Consider the following 18,698-nt stretch of genomic DNA (forward strand, 5'->3'; position numbering starts at 1 on the left):
TTGTAGTTGTTTTGATTTGTAAAATTCAGAGCGGCAAACCTAAGTAGCGGTTGGCTCTAACTCCATCTCCCAGGTGTCATTGCGTGCGGTCTGTTTCTAGGTGTCTAGCAACAGCTATAAGCCCAGACAGCCGGCGGCAACGGGAGCGGTGTTTCTTGGTGTGTCTTTGGTGTGATTGTTCGTTGCCGGTTGTTCATAAGTAATAGTGGTTTAGCTGAAAAAACGGTGAAACAACAACCCTGACCCCTGCACAGAGATATGAGCGGCAGCGGGCGGCCCAGGACCAGCTCGTTTGCTGAGCCGCCAGGTGTTCCAGGAGCCGCTGCTGCGTCCGCCGGATCAGCCGCTGCCGTGGGGAGCAGCACAGGAAAGACCGGGGTCTCGCAGGCCTCCGGTAGCAGCTCGTCAGGATGCTCCAACCTTAAGCTTGCCAGTAAGTTGTAATTATCTACTAACTCCTTATCAGAATGTGCTGAATCAATATGTCATATTACAAGTTACAAACTAAAAACTACACACCGTCGTTATGTGTCACAGCGCAGAGGAAAGTCGTTATTTCTCCGCGAACTGGCTAGCAAGGTTACTAGCCTGCTAACGTTAGCCACTTGTTTTGTACATTACTAGTTCCCTGTCCGGCCGATGGCTCTTTTCACCCCGTCTGGTGTCAAGACTGTTTCACATGCCATCATTTTAATCGAGCAAAACTAAAGCACATTAAAGATTTGAAGTAACTAACTAATATGTGTTTAAAAGCTGCAAGTGGGTTGGATTTTTTTATTGTGGTCATTGTGGCTGCTGAGCTGTTAAATCAGCTCCGTTGTTCTTTGTGACCAAGCTAGACTGTAATACCCCAAGTTGAGTGCTCAATTGAAGGGTCTTTTGTAGGTGTAGCTGAGAGTGCCATTAGCTAACAGTCTGAATCCACTGGTGGAGGGTCAGGGCGGAAAAGTTGCATATTCACCAAGGTCACCTGCGGGGTAGTGTTAAAAAAAGAAGCTTAGCAGCAGGTGGCCGACGCCTGGAGGATGCAAGTGATCCACGTCCAACAGCAGAGCCCAAGGAGTGGGTTTCCTCAGTCTGAGGAGAAATAATAGTATGCCCTTTTATCACTGTAGTAGCGGGTGTAAGCAGAGATCTATGTGTGTGTGTTAATCCAAACCTTATCATCCATTTGCAGCCACTGCCGCGTCTCTTGATATTAGAGCCCAAAAGGGAGGTCATCTCCAGTTCAAAGCCATGTGACCCCTAGTTTCTCTGCAGCAGAACAACACAGACTGATGTCCTATCAAATGTTGCCTTTGGCAATTTAAAGATACTCTTTTGAATGGTTGATCAGGTGTTTTTTTTGTCATGTTTGAGCAACCTGCAAGCTATACCTGGAGGCAGAATTTCTGTCAGTAGGATTTTCCTGAATATATCACCAGGACTGTGATATTTATTTATTTTTATTTTTTTAAACAAGTTCTTTTTGTAAGTTGGGTAAAAATACTTTAATCCATTTTTGTTCATCAGAAATAATAATAAAAAATTTAAAAAAAAAACACCTAAACCTCTGATATGCTTAATTGTATAGCCAGCCTCACTCCCAGCAGACCACAGTGAACCCGGAGCAACGTTGACACGTGAGGGAATGAAGTGATTTGGGGGATTAAAATTAAACTTGGACATGGAGCTTAGTCAATGCAAAGTTGAATTGTAGTGCTTCACAGATGACTGACAAGCCTATAAAAAAAATAATAAAACAAATGAAATAAAAAGTAGAGAGTAAATTATAAAACCAAACAGAATAAAATACAATAACTTATTTTATTTATTTTAAACCATACATGCCTTTTCAAAAGGAGAAGGGAACACAGGAAGGTAACGCCCGATAAATATTTGAAAGGGATTTAACATTAATTACATTATGAAAACTAGATACAGCAAAGCCAATTTAAAAAGTGGTAAGCTATGTCTATAAATCATACTTAATCACAAGCCAGGCTGAAGAGGCCGGTTTTAGATTTTCTATTTCAGTGATTGTTCCTGTGATTTGAAGCATAAAAAGTAAAAAGCTGCCCCACCTGGTATAATGGCGTATACTCTGAGAGCATATAAGACACATTAGGGCTTTTTTCTGGCTAAAAATGGACCTTTGGGGCAGTGATGACTGCAAATATAATCACAATTTCTTCCAGTATATGTAAGGCACAGAATCTGTGTTGCCTTACTAAAGTCTACATTAAACATTAAACACCACTAACAAGAATTAAAAAAAACCAAAAAAAAAAAACCAACAACTTTGAAATCATAATCCTGCTGATCTTTCTTTAGGTAGAAAGCCAACACTTTTTTTGTTTTTTGCTGGAAAACTCCTGGATTTGTGCAGCAAAGGACCGTGTAGGGCCTTAATGCGTACCATCCATCTTGTCCAGATAAGCACTCAGGCTGCTGTTTTTTCAAAGACTAGATAGCTGAGCATTTTTCAAGCCTGCTTTAAAAGCTTGGTCACTTGGAGAGATAAAGAAATGGTTTCACTTTTGTGGCATTTTTAAGGAGATAAATGGCAGATCTGGAGATAAATCTCACATGAGAAAAGTTCAGCTCTGAGGCTCCGTCCACACTAATGCGTTTTGAAAACACATCGTTTTCTCTCCATTTTGGCCTCCCATCCACACCGGATGGCGCTTTCCCCAAGGAAAAACGCAGCGTTTTGAAAACGCTCTGGAAAACGAATACATTTGAAGACGGTGCGTTTGCGTCGCAGTGTGGACAGTGAAAACGCAGACTTTCGAAAACGATGACGCATTTTAGTCATGTGATGCACTCATGTGACTAATTAAACAAAGATAGCGGAGGGCATTATACAGCAGTTGTTTTATTTGCTCTCAATTTTGACAGCCCTTTTAAACATTAATATCAGTTTGTACATGCTCCAGATAGCTTTTCTTCAAATTCTTTAATTCTCACTCGCTTTTGCAACTTTGTACTTTTGTGTTACTTGCAGCAACATCTCCACCTCATTGTTAGTCCATTTGAAAAACTCGGTGCTTTTCCTCGACATTTTGCCGCGACATTTCAACGAGCCGGAAAGTAAATAAACGGCTGACAGAAATGAGGCAGGCCGAATCTTCTTGCGCTTCACGCATGCGCGGTACTGGAACGTAGGCGTTTTCTGCCGTTTCAATGTGGACGCACAACTCTGTGAAAATGACTGAAAACGCTACTGTGGACTCCGAGCGTTTTTCAGACGAAAACGCTGTTTTCAAATCTATCCGGGCTAGTGTGTAGCCTGAGTCAAAGTCCACAACTAAATCTCTAACGCGTTGGCTTGTTTTTCAATGGATCTGTCTGTATAAAGACTGGAAAACATGTAATGTTGAGGCATTTCCTTGATGTTATAAAATACCGGTATTGGTCTAATTTCAGTCCTTTGCTCTGAATATGGTACTTGTTGTTGGTAACTCTTAAAGATGACATTTTTACCTCACTGTGTATTAAACAATGAAGAAAAATGCACCTCCTTATAGCTTAGATTAAATAACAGGTTGCTTACCCACCTGGTTACCTGCCAAAATAGTTTTAATTGGTGTGGAGATGTCCTGAAAACCTTAGTTTTCTGCATTAAGGCCCTGTGTGAATGTACCTCCTGAGCTGACAAGCCCTGACATGTCTTTGAAGTGAAGGAGGAGGACTAAAGACATGCTGTGTACAGTAATCCTCTATGATTACATTTTTGCTGAAATACGCTGTTATTAATACTTATATAATCACTAAAATATTTCTCTCTTGGAAATTAGAGTACCAGCATCAGAATTGATGCTAATATTATGGGATGCTTGACAGTGAATTTAATTTTTTTGTGTGTGTATGTGTATTGTAGAGTTTTTCTATTCAAAAGAGGAAACAGGTCCTGCTTCCATGAAGCAGAACATTTCTTCACATCGTTGTATAATTACCTTGTCGGCTGCTGTCACCGCTGCATCCAGGAAGATGTTCTCTTTTCCTGTTTTGTTTTGTTTTGTTTGTATGGTCTGTGAGCAGCACCAGGATTTATCTCAGGTCTGCTTCATGCATAAAGTGTAATTCCTTTGCAGTGTTTGAAGTTTTATAATGCAAAATACAGTTGAGGATCTAACTTCTAGTTTCGTGCTCATGGAAATCCGATGTCAATGCTGGATGAATGATATGAGGGCTTGACTTTTGCAATGCAATATATAAAATTCAGAGCATCATACCTGTACAGTGGAGGTTGAACATGTAGGACACAAGTCAGGGGCAAGAGACCGTTCGCCTTCCAAGTAAAAGTTGTGATGTTTGAAATGTGTTTATCCATCGGTAAAACTGAGAAAGAGTTATCTATTTTCATTTATGCTTACTGCTTATTCTTAGCAAGCAAGTTGGGGAAAAATGCAATTAAATTAAATCCTGGATGTTTGTCCTTCACACGAATGATGCCACACCTGTAACTGTGAAGCTTTTGTGTAGGTTAACAATGTCAGTATTTCAGGCTGTCTTTTAACTGTAGCAGGTGTTTCCTGGCTTAGAATAGGCCTTGCTGTTGAATAAGTCTGTTAACTTATTCAACAGCATTCATGCGTGTTTCTACCCTTTGAAACATTGTTAAATACTAATGTTGTTAATAAACGAGTGCATAATTCCCAGTAACACACATTTAAAACATTTTTTTTTAATCTGATCCACACAAATATTTATTTTGTTAGGATTAGGTCACTCTACCTGTGACCTGGACAAGCTTTAGAAAACGGACAGCTCAGTGTCAGACTGTCAGTTTGATAAAGTAGGAAATGTGTGTTGAGTCACTATCTCTTCTGTGAAACACTGCAGAGGCGTTTCTGATACAATCATGTGATCACCTCAGGCATGAGGGTATCACAAGGTTGGTAACAGCTACATTGATTTTATGTAAAGTTGATGTAAATCAGCTTACAGTTTACTCACAGATGTAACCTCAGTGTACCGGGAAGTGGACATGTTTGTTTTTTGGTTTGTTTGTTTTTTTATGGACATGTTAAACATAACATGAGTGCTATACTCTAAAACAATAGAAGCCTCTTTCTTCCACCAGCAGTTCTCCCCACAGAGCAGATGCCCTGGTTAGATTTTTTGGAAGATGCTGCTGCATTAAACTGCATATTAATAAGGTAAACTTAATTCTCTTGAACTACTTTGCTTTAAAGTGTGGAGTTCATCTAAGTGCAGTTTGTTTCTTGTGTGTAAAGATATTAACACAGAAACCTGCTGCTTAAGTGTGGCAATTCAGACTACTTCTTGCATAGTGTAACCCTCAGCTGACTAAATTATTTGGCTTATAAATTACCAAGTACGCTTATTTATGGTGCCCATTTTATTCTGTATGGGACTTCAATGTATTTACATTTTGTTTTCAAAGTTTAAAAGGTGTGAAATTATCTTCCATTCAATTAAACTGTGTCCACACCAGAAGTGATTTGCTGCACTGTAGTGACCAGAGATCACAGAATGTACATATTTGGCAACGCAAAAGTGGGCGGGACCTGGGATAAACTTTTCTCAACTTGCAGCAAATGACTGAAGGGGCTACCAGTGAAAGTGTCAAATGTCATATTTGTCATAAGACCTAGTGGTAAATAAGGTAGAGGCTTACTAGACAAGATGGACCTTGTGATTTCCACAAGTGATCATCATCAGTTTCAAAGCGATGCACAGTGAGTGAATGGTTTTCTGTGTGCATATGAATCCTTGTTTACTCAAGTTCTGTTTCAACTGTGGTGTAAAAATTTTCAAAAAGGAACGAGGGGCAAGCTTATTGATGGCATTTAAAAGCAGCTGGAGATGAATGGTTCACGTTGGGTTTTCAGACAGACAGGAAAAAAAGGAGAGAACTGAATAGAAGCTTAACACTCGGTGGTTAATGCTGACAATATGTTTTGATTCCAGCTTACTTTTCCACTGGCTGCAGATATTTGTAGGTTTCTAGCACAACTCTATTTCCGCAAGTAACATGAGGGGAAACTTGTTGTGATGCACCATTACCAACTACATTACTAAATCTATTTGTGTCAGTAATACTAGAAAAGGAACACTTAAGGTGGGTACAGTGTGCCCTTATTATTTTAACACCAGCCTTTTATCCTCTGTTGTGCTTCTGTTTCAGAGCAAGTCTAAACAAACACATGGTTTTTAGATGTGTCGTATTTAAAATATTTGCAGAGAAACATTCAAAATCAAGAGTTCTGCAGCAGTAAATCTTGTTCTAGGTCTATTATCATATATAACGATTATGGGTGGGAAATTACAATAAAATCAGAGTGTTTATTGTCGGGACTTGCATGCAAGTGTTCATTTTCCTTGCCACAACAATGAGCCACTTGCAGTAAAATACAACGTATAAATATACAACCAAATTCCTGTTAAGAAACATTTTTTGATTAGAAATATCCCAGTGGGAGATAAATGTTCAGCTGAGGTCATTATTAATTTGACTTGGAGGTTAGGAGGAGTAGATGCAACACGCATTTTTTGATCTGGCTACAATGCATCAGCCTTTTTAAAAAAAAAAAAAAAAAAAAAACTGCAGCTGAATTGGTGTTGGTGTGACAGAGTTTGAATAATGGCATGCATGCAGGGATTATTTCCTCCTGGAGACGCGTGTTTCCCGTCTGTGAATGTCAGGTGAAAGACAGGAAGCCAAGCGGTGACACACAATGCAGCGCTGGTATGAAAACACTGAACCGTGAAGCGGTGATAAATCAGGAACTCTGACGAAGACTGAGAAAAGGCTTCATCTTTATCGTGATAGATTAACAGCCTCGAGCAAGTTACAAGCCCGTGGAAATTATTTTTCATGCTATAAAAAATAAACAGCAGCAGAAGGGGGGGGGGGGGCAGCATCTAAGACAGTTGCCCTACTTTTAACCTGGACAAGTGAGTGTGTTCATCAGGGTTCAGAGCTTGAACCCAGTCAATGAGGTAGGGAACCCACTGACACGGTCACGCTGCAGGCCTCACGGTTTCAGCTGTAACAGATACTGCCATCGTGTCATTTGGATAACCAGGACAGTTTGCTGTGTGGACACAGACATGCAGGAACACTAGGGTATGCAGTTCTGTGTGAACGAGAACAATATCAATAAGTGCATTGTCTTGTTTGGTAAACAGAGCATTAAGTGTGTGGACATAGAGTGGTAGTGACACAGAACCATCATAGCTACATGACAGTGTTGCCCCATTATTTAGACTGCACAGATAACACAGGAAAATTAAATTTAAAGTTAAAGCAGGGTTGTCATATTAAGTTTAACCAATGGCCACACAGAGAAATGGGAATCGGATCAAGGTTCAGACATAGATTAAGCCTAATCGCAGACCGTCAACACAGGTTTTCATTGAGTTTTTCGTTTAGACTGGGCCTAGGCCTAATCCATGTCTGGGAAACCTGCTGATGCAGTTTATTCGAGGTTTTTCCAGGCTCAAATGAGTCTTTAAGGGTATTGCATAAAGGCATGATTGATCCACATATACTCAAAACTAAGACCCGTCAATTTGCCAAACAAAAATGACATTTTTAATCTTGAGTTTAGTAAACCCCACTGAAAACACAGTATTGGTGATTTTCATTTGGTGGAAACCCAAAACTACTTTGGTCTGTACTGGAAATTTCAGAACTAGTTGACAGGAACAACAGATGATTCCCAAATTTTCATATACAAGACAGTGACTTTTCTGCACGAGGCATATCTTCCTATGAGAATTAGTACTTCTAAACTATGATTCTACTTGGACTGTTGAGGAAACGTTTTGTGTGTTTGTATCCCCCCCCCCTTTTTTTTTTTTTTTTACTTTTATCTGTTTGTTTGTGGTGGTGGTGTTGATGATGATTGATTGAAGTGTACATGCTAATTTATCAAACATTTTGACACTTAGAAACCTTGTTGGTAAAAAATAGATGTGAAAGGAAATTGGGCCGATGTTGGAGATGCTTTACACTTTTCTCAACTCCAAGGCATGCCTTATCTGATAGAGAACAACCCATGCATTTAATTTCTTTTTGCAGTATTCTGATATTTCTTTCTTTGTAAGAGACTGGGGCTCATCGGAAGAATGTCACCGTCCTTCGGTCTGTGATTCAGTTTTTGCTTTCACACCTCGACCAGCTTTGACCTGAGAGAGAGTCACGGTTTCAGCCACGTATGCAGGATTTCTGTTCTCAGGATTATTTTTACATGCAAAAAATAGCCTCTTTTCCACCAGCACCTACTCAACGTGACTCTACTGAGTTTCGATTCTTTTCCATTATAATTGATTACTACCTCAATGTGGGTGGTGGTATTATAGCAAGGTCCTGTGACATTTTTATGCAAAACAAACACAAAAATGGAGGGCACTTGTGCGTAGCCATTTTCATCATTTCCAGGTTTCCACAAATGACTGGTTTTATTCCTGAAAGTTGCCCTCATGACTCATTGACTGACGTCACTCCCTGGCCAATCAGTGGCGTGCAGTCTGTTGATGGCACATTTTCGGCTCGACTCGGCTCACTTGGAAATCCGTTCGAGTAGGTACTAAAAAAGTACCTGGTACCAGGTTGTACTACCACCTAATGGAAAAACCTAAAAACAGTCGAGTGAAGTAAGTGCTAGTGAAAAAAACGGGCTTTAGTGAGCGAACATCTAGCTGACAGGAAACGAGGTGATGGGAAAAACATGAAATCATGTGTGCAAACCAAAGTCACCACCTTAATGATTGAACCATTCGGGTAGGTTAGATGTCTGGGTAATTGAACCTCAATCTGAGGCTCACGTGTGAAAATGTTAATGGCAGAAAAGTATATTTCCTCCATTTCAGTTAAACAATAATTGAGTGAAATGCCACAGTCTTCCCATTATACTGGAGGCTAATATATGGCTGATGATGCTACAAAAATAATCCTTTTATGTTAGGCTGTTATGACTTAAAAAAAATTTATGAAGACAAAGAAAGTGGCTGGCCTATTTTTGGGTCCATTCCCACTTTAATTAGTCACAGCGTCTTGAATATGAACTCTGTCTTTCGCTCCTTCTTCCTTGGAGGGTTTTGTAAAGTTGACAATCATTCACAGGCTGTCATTAACCTAAATAATCACCCGGCCAGTGGAGAGACAGCCCAGATGTAAAGGCTGTTGGCAGTCAGTTGAATGTCAGGAGTGCTGTTTAGTTTGTATCCTAAAGGTCTTTCATTTCTTTAAGTCTCATAGAAATGAGCCAGAGGGATGACAGGACATTTAAAACCTCCTTATAACTGTTCTGTGGTCTGCAGCACAGTTAACCGCACTATACCTACAATTTTTAACATGCCTCTTCCTGCTTGTTTCCTAGGAGACAGCGGGAAGGTGACAACAGTCGTGGCCACACCGGGTCAGGGACCAGACCGCCCACAGGAAGTCTCCTACACTGACATCAAGGTGAGAAAGAAAGAAAAACTGAAGCTCTATGAAATTACAACTTTCTTTTTCCAAGTCTTCTCCTCATTTTTGTTTTGTCTGTTGAGGATGGTTTTACTTAGTTGCTGCATATTAAACGCACAGTTGTGAACAGCACATGTAAAGCCCCCAGTCTATGTAGCAAGTAGAGACCAAACACACTTGTGCAGAACCAAATGCTTATACGTCTTCTTTGGTTTCTTTTGGATTTTTAAAAATCAGAACAACACAATTTCAGTTTTCTTGAAACTAAAAGAAAATGTATCAAAATCAAACCACTTTTAAGGACTTCTGATTGGTTCTTAGTAGCATCCAGGTTTTCCCCCCCCCCTTTTCTCCAAGAGCAAAATGAATTTATAGTTTATGTAGTTTGTAACAATGAGAAACTGAAGTTGAATCAAACAGTTGGCGAGTACAGTGCGCTTGTCCTCCATTTGTCATTGTTGGTGACGCCACCAAAACATCCAGTCTGTAGGAGAGTTTCAGCTGATGGGTCATCATGATACAGCATCAAGCAGATTTTTCACTGAAGCTGAAATATTTTCAACCCACACAGACGCATTATTGCCACTTTTCTTATTGTCTAACAGAAATTTTTGGCAAACCAAATCGTGCATAAACTTTGTATGTAATCTCAGCAAAAACTGCCCTCGTTTGGTATGACAAGGGCGTTAAAGACGTTAAATGGGATCTGTCGTTCTTATTTCCAACTTTATATTTTTATTGGATTCTCGTGATTAGTTTTTGATGAGTTAGTTTTCATGAGTTTTTAAACGTCACAGGTTTTAGTCCTTGAGGGCCAGTGTCCTGAAACTTTTAAACGTGTCCAGCTGCAACACAACGGAATAAAATAAGTAGGTCATTAGCAAGACTATAGAACTGCATGCTGAGGTGGCAACCCCTAACCTAACTCAAGTAAATTAAAATACATGTGTTTGGAAAAATGTACTCCTAAAAGTACTTTAATTGCACCATGTTCATTCACTCATGAGCTACTGTAACATCACCACCTCAGCATGAAGTTTCAGAACACTGGCCCTCAAGGACTGGAGTTTGACACCCATCCTATAGAGCTACCAGTGGAACAATCTGAATCCTGAGCTTTTGGCTCACAGGGATAAGTCAAACGTTATTTGAAACTTTAATCACTGCATGTGGAATTAATAAGGGTATTGGTCAATGCTGATATTTCTATAATTATTCTGCCAAGCCATAAAAATGCATGATTTTAAAGGCGCACATTCTTTTGCTTGTGTCTTTGGAAAAAATGACATAACTGTGTCAACTGTAGCCTGAAACTACATAAAGAAGAGTGTTGCACAGAGCCAGGCTGTTATCACTTTTAAGATTACTTAATGGCTCTGTAGGTGTGTGTAAATTCAGATTTATCACACTTTTATCACAAAGCCAATAAAATCGTCGTTTAGGCTTATCAGAAATACTTAACTTGTCTGATGCCTGCAGCAGTGGAACGTTATCATTATATTTGTATAATTTGGCAAGAGTCTTAAGCAGAAATAAAATCTGACTACAAACATCTCAATGTGCTTAATCGCCATTTTTAATACCTGTAATTTTAATACCAAAGGATTTAAATGGGAAAATTGCCAAAGAATTTTGATTTATTCATGTACTGTTTCTGTGCTCATGTCTGACTATCCATCTATCTTTTGTGAAACAGTCACAAGATTTAATCTATTAAAACATTTTCTTGATCATTAATTTCCCCTCTTATTTATTTTTATAAACAAATTTTCTACATATGTCCACATAGTTATCATTTCACAGAAGTCCCGCATGAGACCCTTAACACTTCTGTTAGATTACTAATGGAATTTGGTTGGACACCATAAATCGTTAGGTTTAGGCATGAGAAACTACTTCATTAGTTTTATAAGAATAGGCTGAGGTAGGATTAACAAAAAAGGAAGATTGTTTGGATTTAAATACATAAGTTGCTATTTTATAATTTAAATTTTGTGGTTGTTAGAGTGACAGATCTCCACTGAAGAGTCATCATATGCGCTGTAGGCTTGAAAAAGACTTTCAGAAAAAAACAGACTATCAGTCAAAGATGGATAGAGCCAATTTATTACTGTTAAAAGAATGGAAACACCAGCAGCTGCAGCTTTCAGGAAATTAAATAAATGTTTGTGGTTGATCACCTGATGGGCTGTCCTTCAGTCTGACTCTCCTGTTCTGTTAAAACCTTGCAGGTCATTGGGAATGGGTCGTTTGGTGTGGTGTACCAAGCTCGCCTCATCGACACACAGGAGATGGTGGCCATCAAAAAGGTTCTGCAGGATAAGAGGTTCAAGGTAGGCGTGTAATTTAGTTTCTGTAATAATCTTATCAATGGCACCCCCCTCACCCTCCTTGTTAATAGTTTTCGTGATCACTTTGTTTACTTGGTTTCCCTCATTGACTCATGTGTCTGTTTGTACAGAATCGGGAACTACAGATCATGAGGAAGTTGGACCACTGCAACATTGTCCGATTACGTTATTTCTTCTACTCTAGTGGCGAGAAGGTAAAAAAAAACCCAAAAGGGTCATGGTACAGACTACTCTAAAGAGAGCTGAAAGAAGAGATGGTGAAACAAAACTAACATAAGTTAAGCTATGGTTTATAAAAAAAATAGACATAAAATAATTAAACCTCTCTAAACTCCCAGTAGTTTCAGTATGTCGAAACTATAAATAAAAGGAAATGGTGCATGTCCATAATACATATACAGATGCTCAGATATAGCATTAAAAAAATAACCCAACCCTAAAAAGGGGAAGAAATTAGTTTCTTTTACTGATAAATATAGAATCTGATTTAATGTTGCAGAAGTAACTTACTGGAAATGTTTTGTATCAGCGTGCGAGGTTATGCCAGGCTTGTCTGTCTGTTTGCTTAGCTGTCTTAAACCATAAATGCTTTAACTACAGTTACCTTTGTGTCAATCCCTCCATCCTTTGCAGAAGGATGAAGTGTACCTCAACCTCGTGCTGGACTTTGTCCCCGAGACGGTCTACAGGGTTGCCAGGCATTTTAACAAGGCCAAGAGTATTATTCCTATCATATATGTGAAGGTAATTCTGCCCCTAATTTCCTTCCAAAACATTTCCATGTTGTCCAAGTCACAGTATTTTTCTGTTGAAGTTTTTATTCTCCAAAAACTTCAAACATTGTAAAGTTCAGAATTTCCTTCTTGTTTTCAAGAATCTCCTCAGGTCTCCAGTACAAATACCAAGCTTTATGCTATTTATGCCTCTTAATAAATTATTTCTATGTTGTCTGATTTTTGTATTTTGTGTTGACCTCCAACAGGTGTACATGTACCAGTTGTTTCGCAGTCTGGCTTATATCCATTCCCAAGGTGTGTGTCACAGAGACATCAAGCCCCAAAACCTGCTCGTCGACCCAGAAACTGCCGTCCTAAAGCTGTGTGACTTTGGCAGGTAAGCTAAACCAAAAAAATTTCCACACAAATCAGAACTTAATTTAACAGTAGTAGCAGGATTACGTTTATCTGCCTTTTAAGTATATATATTTTTTCTGAAATCTAATATGGGAAGAATAACAGCATTTCTAATGCTTAACACTTAGATTCTGTTCTGTGAATCAAGTTCAACATGCATAGGACTGCAAACAGTCTGAACAGGGTAATGAAGGTGGTTGTCACCTCAATTCAACTCATCTAATCTAGCTATGAGCACATTCATGTGAAAGACTTGGAGTTTGCTGCATGTGATTAATTGGAAACGAGGACACGTCAATGGCTATTAGAGCATTATACTTCACAAAGGAAAAGCAAAGAGTAATGTTGTAAAAATACAAAAAAGTTAACCATAAAACAAGCAGAAAGTAACACAGCTGCTGTAAACGTGTGCTGAGAAAAGCCCTGTACAGAGTGTGAAGTATTAAACAGTGATGTATGGTTTCATGCGTCTTATATTAGATCCAGAAATGACAGCTGGCAAAAACTCAAGTTTAGCGTCAGGAACACGGCTCTGTTTTTATTTTTGGTAGTATTTTATTTTTTTTATTCAAATGCTTATTTTTCTGTTTCACAAGCGCACACGTCTCTCCCAATAGCCTTTCTCCTGCACTCAAGCTGCATTACTGATCTCCTCTTCAGTATCTGCAGATGATGATCAGGCATTTGGTTGAAGATCAGACTTTAATTACAATGTTTAATTAGTTAAATTAAGACGTTGTTAAATGAAAGGACTCATATGGTGTGTAATAAAGTGTTAATCTTGCTCTGCCCAGTTGTGTTAATCTGTCTGATAGAAATAAACTATAATTCAAAACAGCAAATGCCTGATTGCAAATTTTATAAAAGTCATCAAGTACTCTTTTAAGATTATATTGCTTTATGAATGTTTGTATATCATAAAAATTGTTTTCAAATTTTGCTTGCTGACAGAAGGGGAAGGTAAAGGAAAGAAGTTAGTCCTCAGAGTCTATATTTCTCTTTGATGCTCAGGGAAATATAAAAACTTCCGACCCTCTTACTATCTGCACACAGAGGCATCTTCCAGGAATAGTGTCACTATTTTCCAGACAACTGAGTGCTCAGTAGGGAGTCGTTTGGTATATATTGATCTCCTATCTTTCTTTTTTTCCTGCCGTCTTTGTTACCATTTAACGTGATTCTTGTGCTTCCTTCAGCGCAAAGCAGCTTATCCGGGGTGAACCAAATGTGTCGTATATCTGCTCACGGTACTACCGCGCCCCAGAGCTGATTTTTGGCGCCACAGACTACACAGCAAACATCGACATCTGGTCAGCTGGCTGCGTACTGGCAGAGCTGCTGCTCGGACAGCCCATATTCCCCGGCGACAGTGGAGTGGATCAGCTAGTGGAGATTATCAAAGTGAGTTGTTTGTTTGTTTGTTGTTTTGTTTTTTCATTTAAGTCTTTCTGCACCATTCATTTATACTATTAAAATGTAGTCTTGCAAACACTCTGTTTGAAGTAAATGTCTTATCCTCCTCTTCTGTTCTCAGGTGTTAGGAACACCAACAAGGGAACAAATTCGAGAGATGAATCCAAACTACACAGAATTCAAGTTCCCTCAGATCAAAGCGCATCCTTGGACCAAGGTAAATAACACCTGAGGACGAATAACAGCAGCACAGTCAGTTTTCTCCAGGTCTATGCTCTCTGGAAGCAGGTGCACTGTGAATAAGACCGATCTTTTGTCTGAAGTGAGAAATAAAAGTTATCACAGTTTCATCAAGTAAATGAAAAATGTTATGTTGGTAGTTTCTTGTTAATTATATTGATGGCACTGACTTAGATGTCAAGTAACAGTCCCAAAAAATGAAGTATTGTTGTTCATAATGTTAAAAAGAAAATGGCAAAACCAGCAGTTACAGCTTTTATACTTTTTCAGACAAAATGAATCATTTCTGCAAAAGTAAGTTTTAAGAAATGATTTAAAAGTAGATGCAGAATTTGCTAACCTCGGTTCTTTTGCAAAACAGTTCCTCAACTGCAGGGTGTCTAAATTTCCTTTAGTCTGACCCGAGGAACTTGGGCAGTGACTCAGTTTTTGAAGGGGAGTTGATGTGTAATATAGTCGGCGAGCCCATGAAATGCTTTACATTTAAAAGTTTAAAGTCATTTCTGTATCTTAACTGGTAGCTACTGTAGTGTAGCAGGGATAGGAGTCATTTGGTCTTTGGTGTCATTAAGTGTATTTTCAAGTGAAGTCTCGTTCAGTTTGGTGCCCAACGTCCTCTGTAAGCCTCCTTTATGGTTACTGCAATGGTATGCATGACATCATCACAGCCCTGGGAATATTTACATTGGTGTTTGTGGCACTCTGGACTTGCTAGTTTTCTCCAAAACAGTAGGTGTTGCAACCTTTTCACCAGCGCTGGTGCAGAAGAAGTCAAAACAGGAAATGAAGCAGTCACAGAGGTTTTCTCCAGCATGTCTCATATTTTCCAGCTGTTGCAGCTTCTCTCTGTGTGCATTGCTATATGTTGCTGTAGAGCTGTAACACACTCGTAGACATGGCACCAGGTTAGAAAAACTGAGATACCAAAGCACGGGGCACCTACAGCTAGGACATCATTTTTGTTGATGTACCGACTGCTGCTTCCAGTGCAACCATAAAGTGCTGCCACTCAGAAGCAATCATTAGGCTCATCTTTATTGGTAGGTTTATTGAATTTTAAAGCCCTATAATTTATCTTTTCCCTTAAAAAAAGGACCTAAGGAGGAGGAGAGTAGAAAACCTCTTTTAGGTGCACAAGTTTATTAGAGTAAAAAAGAGAAATCCTGTGGTTGTGAGGATGAGGCCACATGGACTTGAGGTGTTTTTAATGTTTGATTAACTGAGATATACAAAAAGTATATACTCAGCATGCAGCCAAGAGAAGAATCCCTTGTAAATTTACTACAAAGCAGCTGGCTCTACTTCAAAAGCTGCCTGCTGTTGCCTTTGTAGATGCAGAACTCCTGCATAGAAATGACTGTCTGTCATTTTGGGTTAACTTTGGGTTAACTTCCAGAATGGAAGAAACCCTGCATTGCATGACACTGGTTAAACATACTGGCATATGGAGCTTGCCAGTATGTTTAACCAATGTCTTGCCAGTATCAAAACATGTTGCTTGATGTCGGAACTTTTGAAGAAAAGCTCTCGTATTTCCTCAGGTGTTTAAACCTCGCACCCCTCCAGAGGCCATTGCGCTTTGCTCTCGGCTGCTGGAGTACACGCCAGCCTCACGCCTCTCCCCGCTAGAGGCCTGTGCACATGCCTTCTTCGACGAACTGCGCCAGCCAAACACGAGGCTGCCCAGTGGACGAGAACTGCCGATGCTCTTCAACTTTAGCACCACAGGTAGCAGAGTTAAAGTCTCGTTTCCTTCCCTTTTTTCTTTGCTAATTGTTCAGCTAAGTTGTAGCTGCTCTGCATGATGATTCTATGTCTGTAACACGACTTTAAAGTCAGTTTGTTCTGCGACTGCTGAGGTGTTCCGGTTAATTCAGTATGCCTCTTTTGTTCTGTTGAATGACACTGCGCTCTCCTTATGACTCAGCGCTAAATAAAAACTCTCCTTTTATTCTCTGCAGAGCTGTCGATCCAGCCTCAGCTGAACTCAATCCTCATTCCTCCTCACGCTCGCTCTCACACAGCTGCTTCTGCACACGGTGGGAAACTCTTATTGTAATTTTACTGACACTGTCAATAGCAGCTGAGAGGGAAAAAAACTGAAATATATTTTTATGTTTTACCTTTTTGATTTTATTTTTTAAAATCCAGACACTGAAGAATTAAAACTCTTAAAATTGTCTTTATATTTTTGAAAACCATCTTTATATCTCATGGAAACATTTTAATAAGCACACCTTATTTAAGTCCCATCCTTGATGTCCCCATCAACATCGTATATTTGTATAAATTTGAACACCTCTGTTATTTTTAGTTCATACAAATCCTTAAAATGCCTTGTAGGGAATTAAACTCATTCACCTGAAAAGTTTATGATGGCCATTTGGTAAAATTGAGACAGGCTGCACAAAATTCTCTAAGTTTAAATGCCTTAAATTAGTTCTTCAAAAGTCTTTCAAAAATATTATGCTGTTTGTACGTCTCAGCAGTAAAAATCTTATGGTTTTGTTGTCACCCTGCTGGGTGGGTGGGCGGTCAGCATGGACACCAAAGTTTGTAAATCCGATTACTCGAGAAGGAAGTCGCCTAGGACTTTCAAATTGAAACTTAAGCTACTGTTTTGTACAGATTTAAAATAGATGCAAAGTTGATTTTAAGGCCTTAAGAAGTTTCTGAAGATCTTAAGAGTCACCTTGTGTATTTAAAAAAAACAAACATAAATCTGACATAAATAGTTTGAAATAGAAAGTTTGGGGGAGCGGGTGTTTTTATTTTGTTTTTTCTCTCCTGACACAAGATGGCAGCACTACGCATAAAATTTCAGACTGATTATTTTCTATTACACTGTCTGATGTTTACTGCTCTGTAAAGCTGTAAAGCTTCAATTTAAAGCTCACTGTACCTTTTGCCTCTTCTTCCTCTCCCCTTCAGATGGTACCGGTTCAGATTCATCTCAACACAGTTCAGTACCAGGATCTCTCAACAGCATCTGAAGCAGCTTCTCACCCATCTGCCTGCAAAGCATCACCACGTTTTCTCAGACACACACACACTCTGTGTCCACAGCTGTCCACCATGCTGCTTTGCTATCTTCTTCCATGGTCTGTTTCTGTACAGTAAATCCACTGAGCAAACCCTTCGTTGTTTAGGTGTCAGGGTCGAAACTACGACAGGAGATTGTTACACACACCGAATCGTCCCGCTGCTGCTCGGGTGGTTTTAGAAGGTTCAATAGTCGGGGCTGGTCCTCTGTATTATAAGCTTTTGTTAACCTTTTTTTTTTCATTTTTGTTTTCTTTGTTTTTATTTATTTGGCTAGGTAAAATCATTATATACCTGTTTTTCCCCCCTCACTTTTAAGATTATTTTTTTATTCAGTGTTTTTAAATGAGTGCACGCTGCCTGAACAAGACTAGAACTGGGCCCCTCATCACAGGTCGTCACAGTAGGACTTTAATTTAACTCAGGATGGGAGAACAGTTGCAGGGACATTGACATTATTTTAGTCCAGTCCTCTACCTAAGTTACAAATCAAACCTTCAGCTGTTGTTGTTTTAACTGCAGATGGAAGAAAAAAACAGGCCAGTGCCAGATAAATGTCAGTTTGCCTCGTGTTGGAAACGAGCATCCTTACAGGTGTGTCTGCTAAAGGAACTAAACGCTTCTCTGACTAAACTATATATACCCAACAAGGAAGGAGTCTTAATTTTTTTGAGGCTTGAGACCCTTTCTCAGTTTTTAACCATGTTTTTACTTTTAAAATTAGGTCCCACATTGTCGGCCACAGAGGCATATTTGTAAGAAAGGGCACTTAAGTGCAACTCGAAAAGAAGGCATCACTTTTCAGGAAATAGTTTTAGACCTATTAGGGTTGGGGGAAAAGAAATGGCCTCCTCAGAAATGTTTCTAGATGGCTGGACAGAAGCGTGGCTGCTCGTTCTCCTTCTTTCACAGGTAATTTGGCTGCGTTCGCCTGATCATGAAATGTCAGGAAAAGGTTCAGACAGTACTTTTAGTCTTAGATCAGTGTTGTGAAAGAAGATTGCAAAAGTTCCCCATAATGTGCAAGTGGAGGTGGAGACTTTATATAAAAAAAAAAAAAAAGTCTTTTCTTTAAGCAAGCAGAAAAGGAAAACT

At 39.3% G+C, this 18,698-nt stretch overlaps 1 protein-coding gene across 1 annotated transcript; it reads left to right on the plus strand.

Moving 5' to 3' along the window:
• The first annotated feature begins 59 nt into the window (after nt 1-59).
• On the plus strand, nt 60-18,676 carry LOC113014387 (glycogen synthase kinase-3 beta-like). Its single transcript, XM_026155884.1, has 11 exons — nt 60-433; nt 9,336-9,421; nt 11,656-11,757; nt 11,886-11,969; nt 12,409-12,519; nt 12,758-12,888; nt 14,105-14,309; nt 14,443-14,538; nt 16,103-16,289; nt 16,523-16,600; nt 17,493-18,676. Exons 1-11 carry the CDS (start codon nt 259-261, stop codon nt 17,552-17,554), a joined length of 1,317 nt encoding a protein of 438 aa, XP_026011669.1. The 5' UTR covers nt 60-258; the 3' UTR covers nt 17,555-18,676.
• Nucleotides 18,677-18,698: the final 22 nt, after the last annotated feature.

The sequence above is a fragment of the Astatotilapia calliptera genome, chromosome 22 (genome assembly GCF_900246225.1).
Source record: "Astatotilapia calliptera chromosome 22, fAstCal1.2, whole genome shotgun sequence".
Lineage (NCBI taxonomy): Eukaryota > Metazoa > Chordata > Actinopteri > Cichliformes > Cichlidae > Astatotilapia > Astatotilapia calliptera.

Coding starts and splice junctions, on each gene's coding strand:
- LOC113014387 (XM_026155884.1), top strand. CDS start 259: ATGAGCGGCAGCGGGCGGCCCAGGACCAGCTCGTTTGCTGAGCCGCCA. Junction 9,422..11,655: donor TCTCCTACACTGACATCAAG/GTGAGAAAGAAA, acceptor AAAACCTTGCAG/GTCATTGGGAATGGGTCGTT. Junction 16,290..16,522: donor CTTCAACTTTAGCACCACAG/GTAGCAGAGTTA, acceptor TATTCTCTGCAG/AGCTGTCGATCCAGCCTCAG.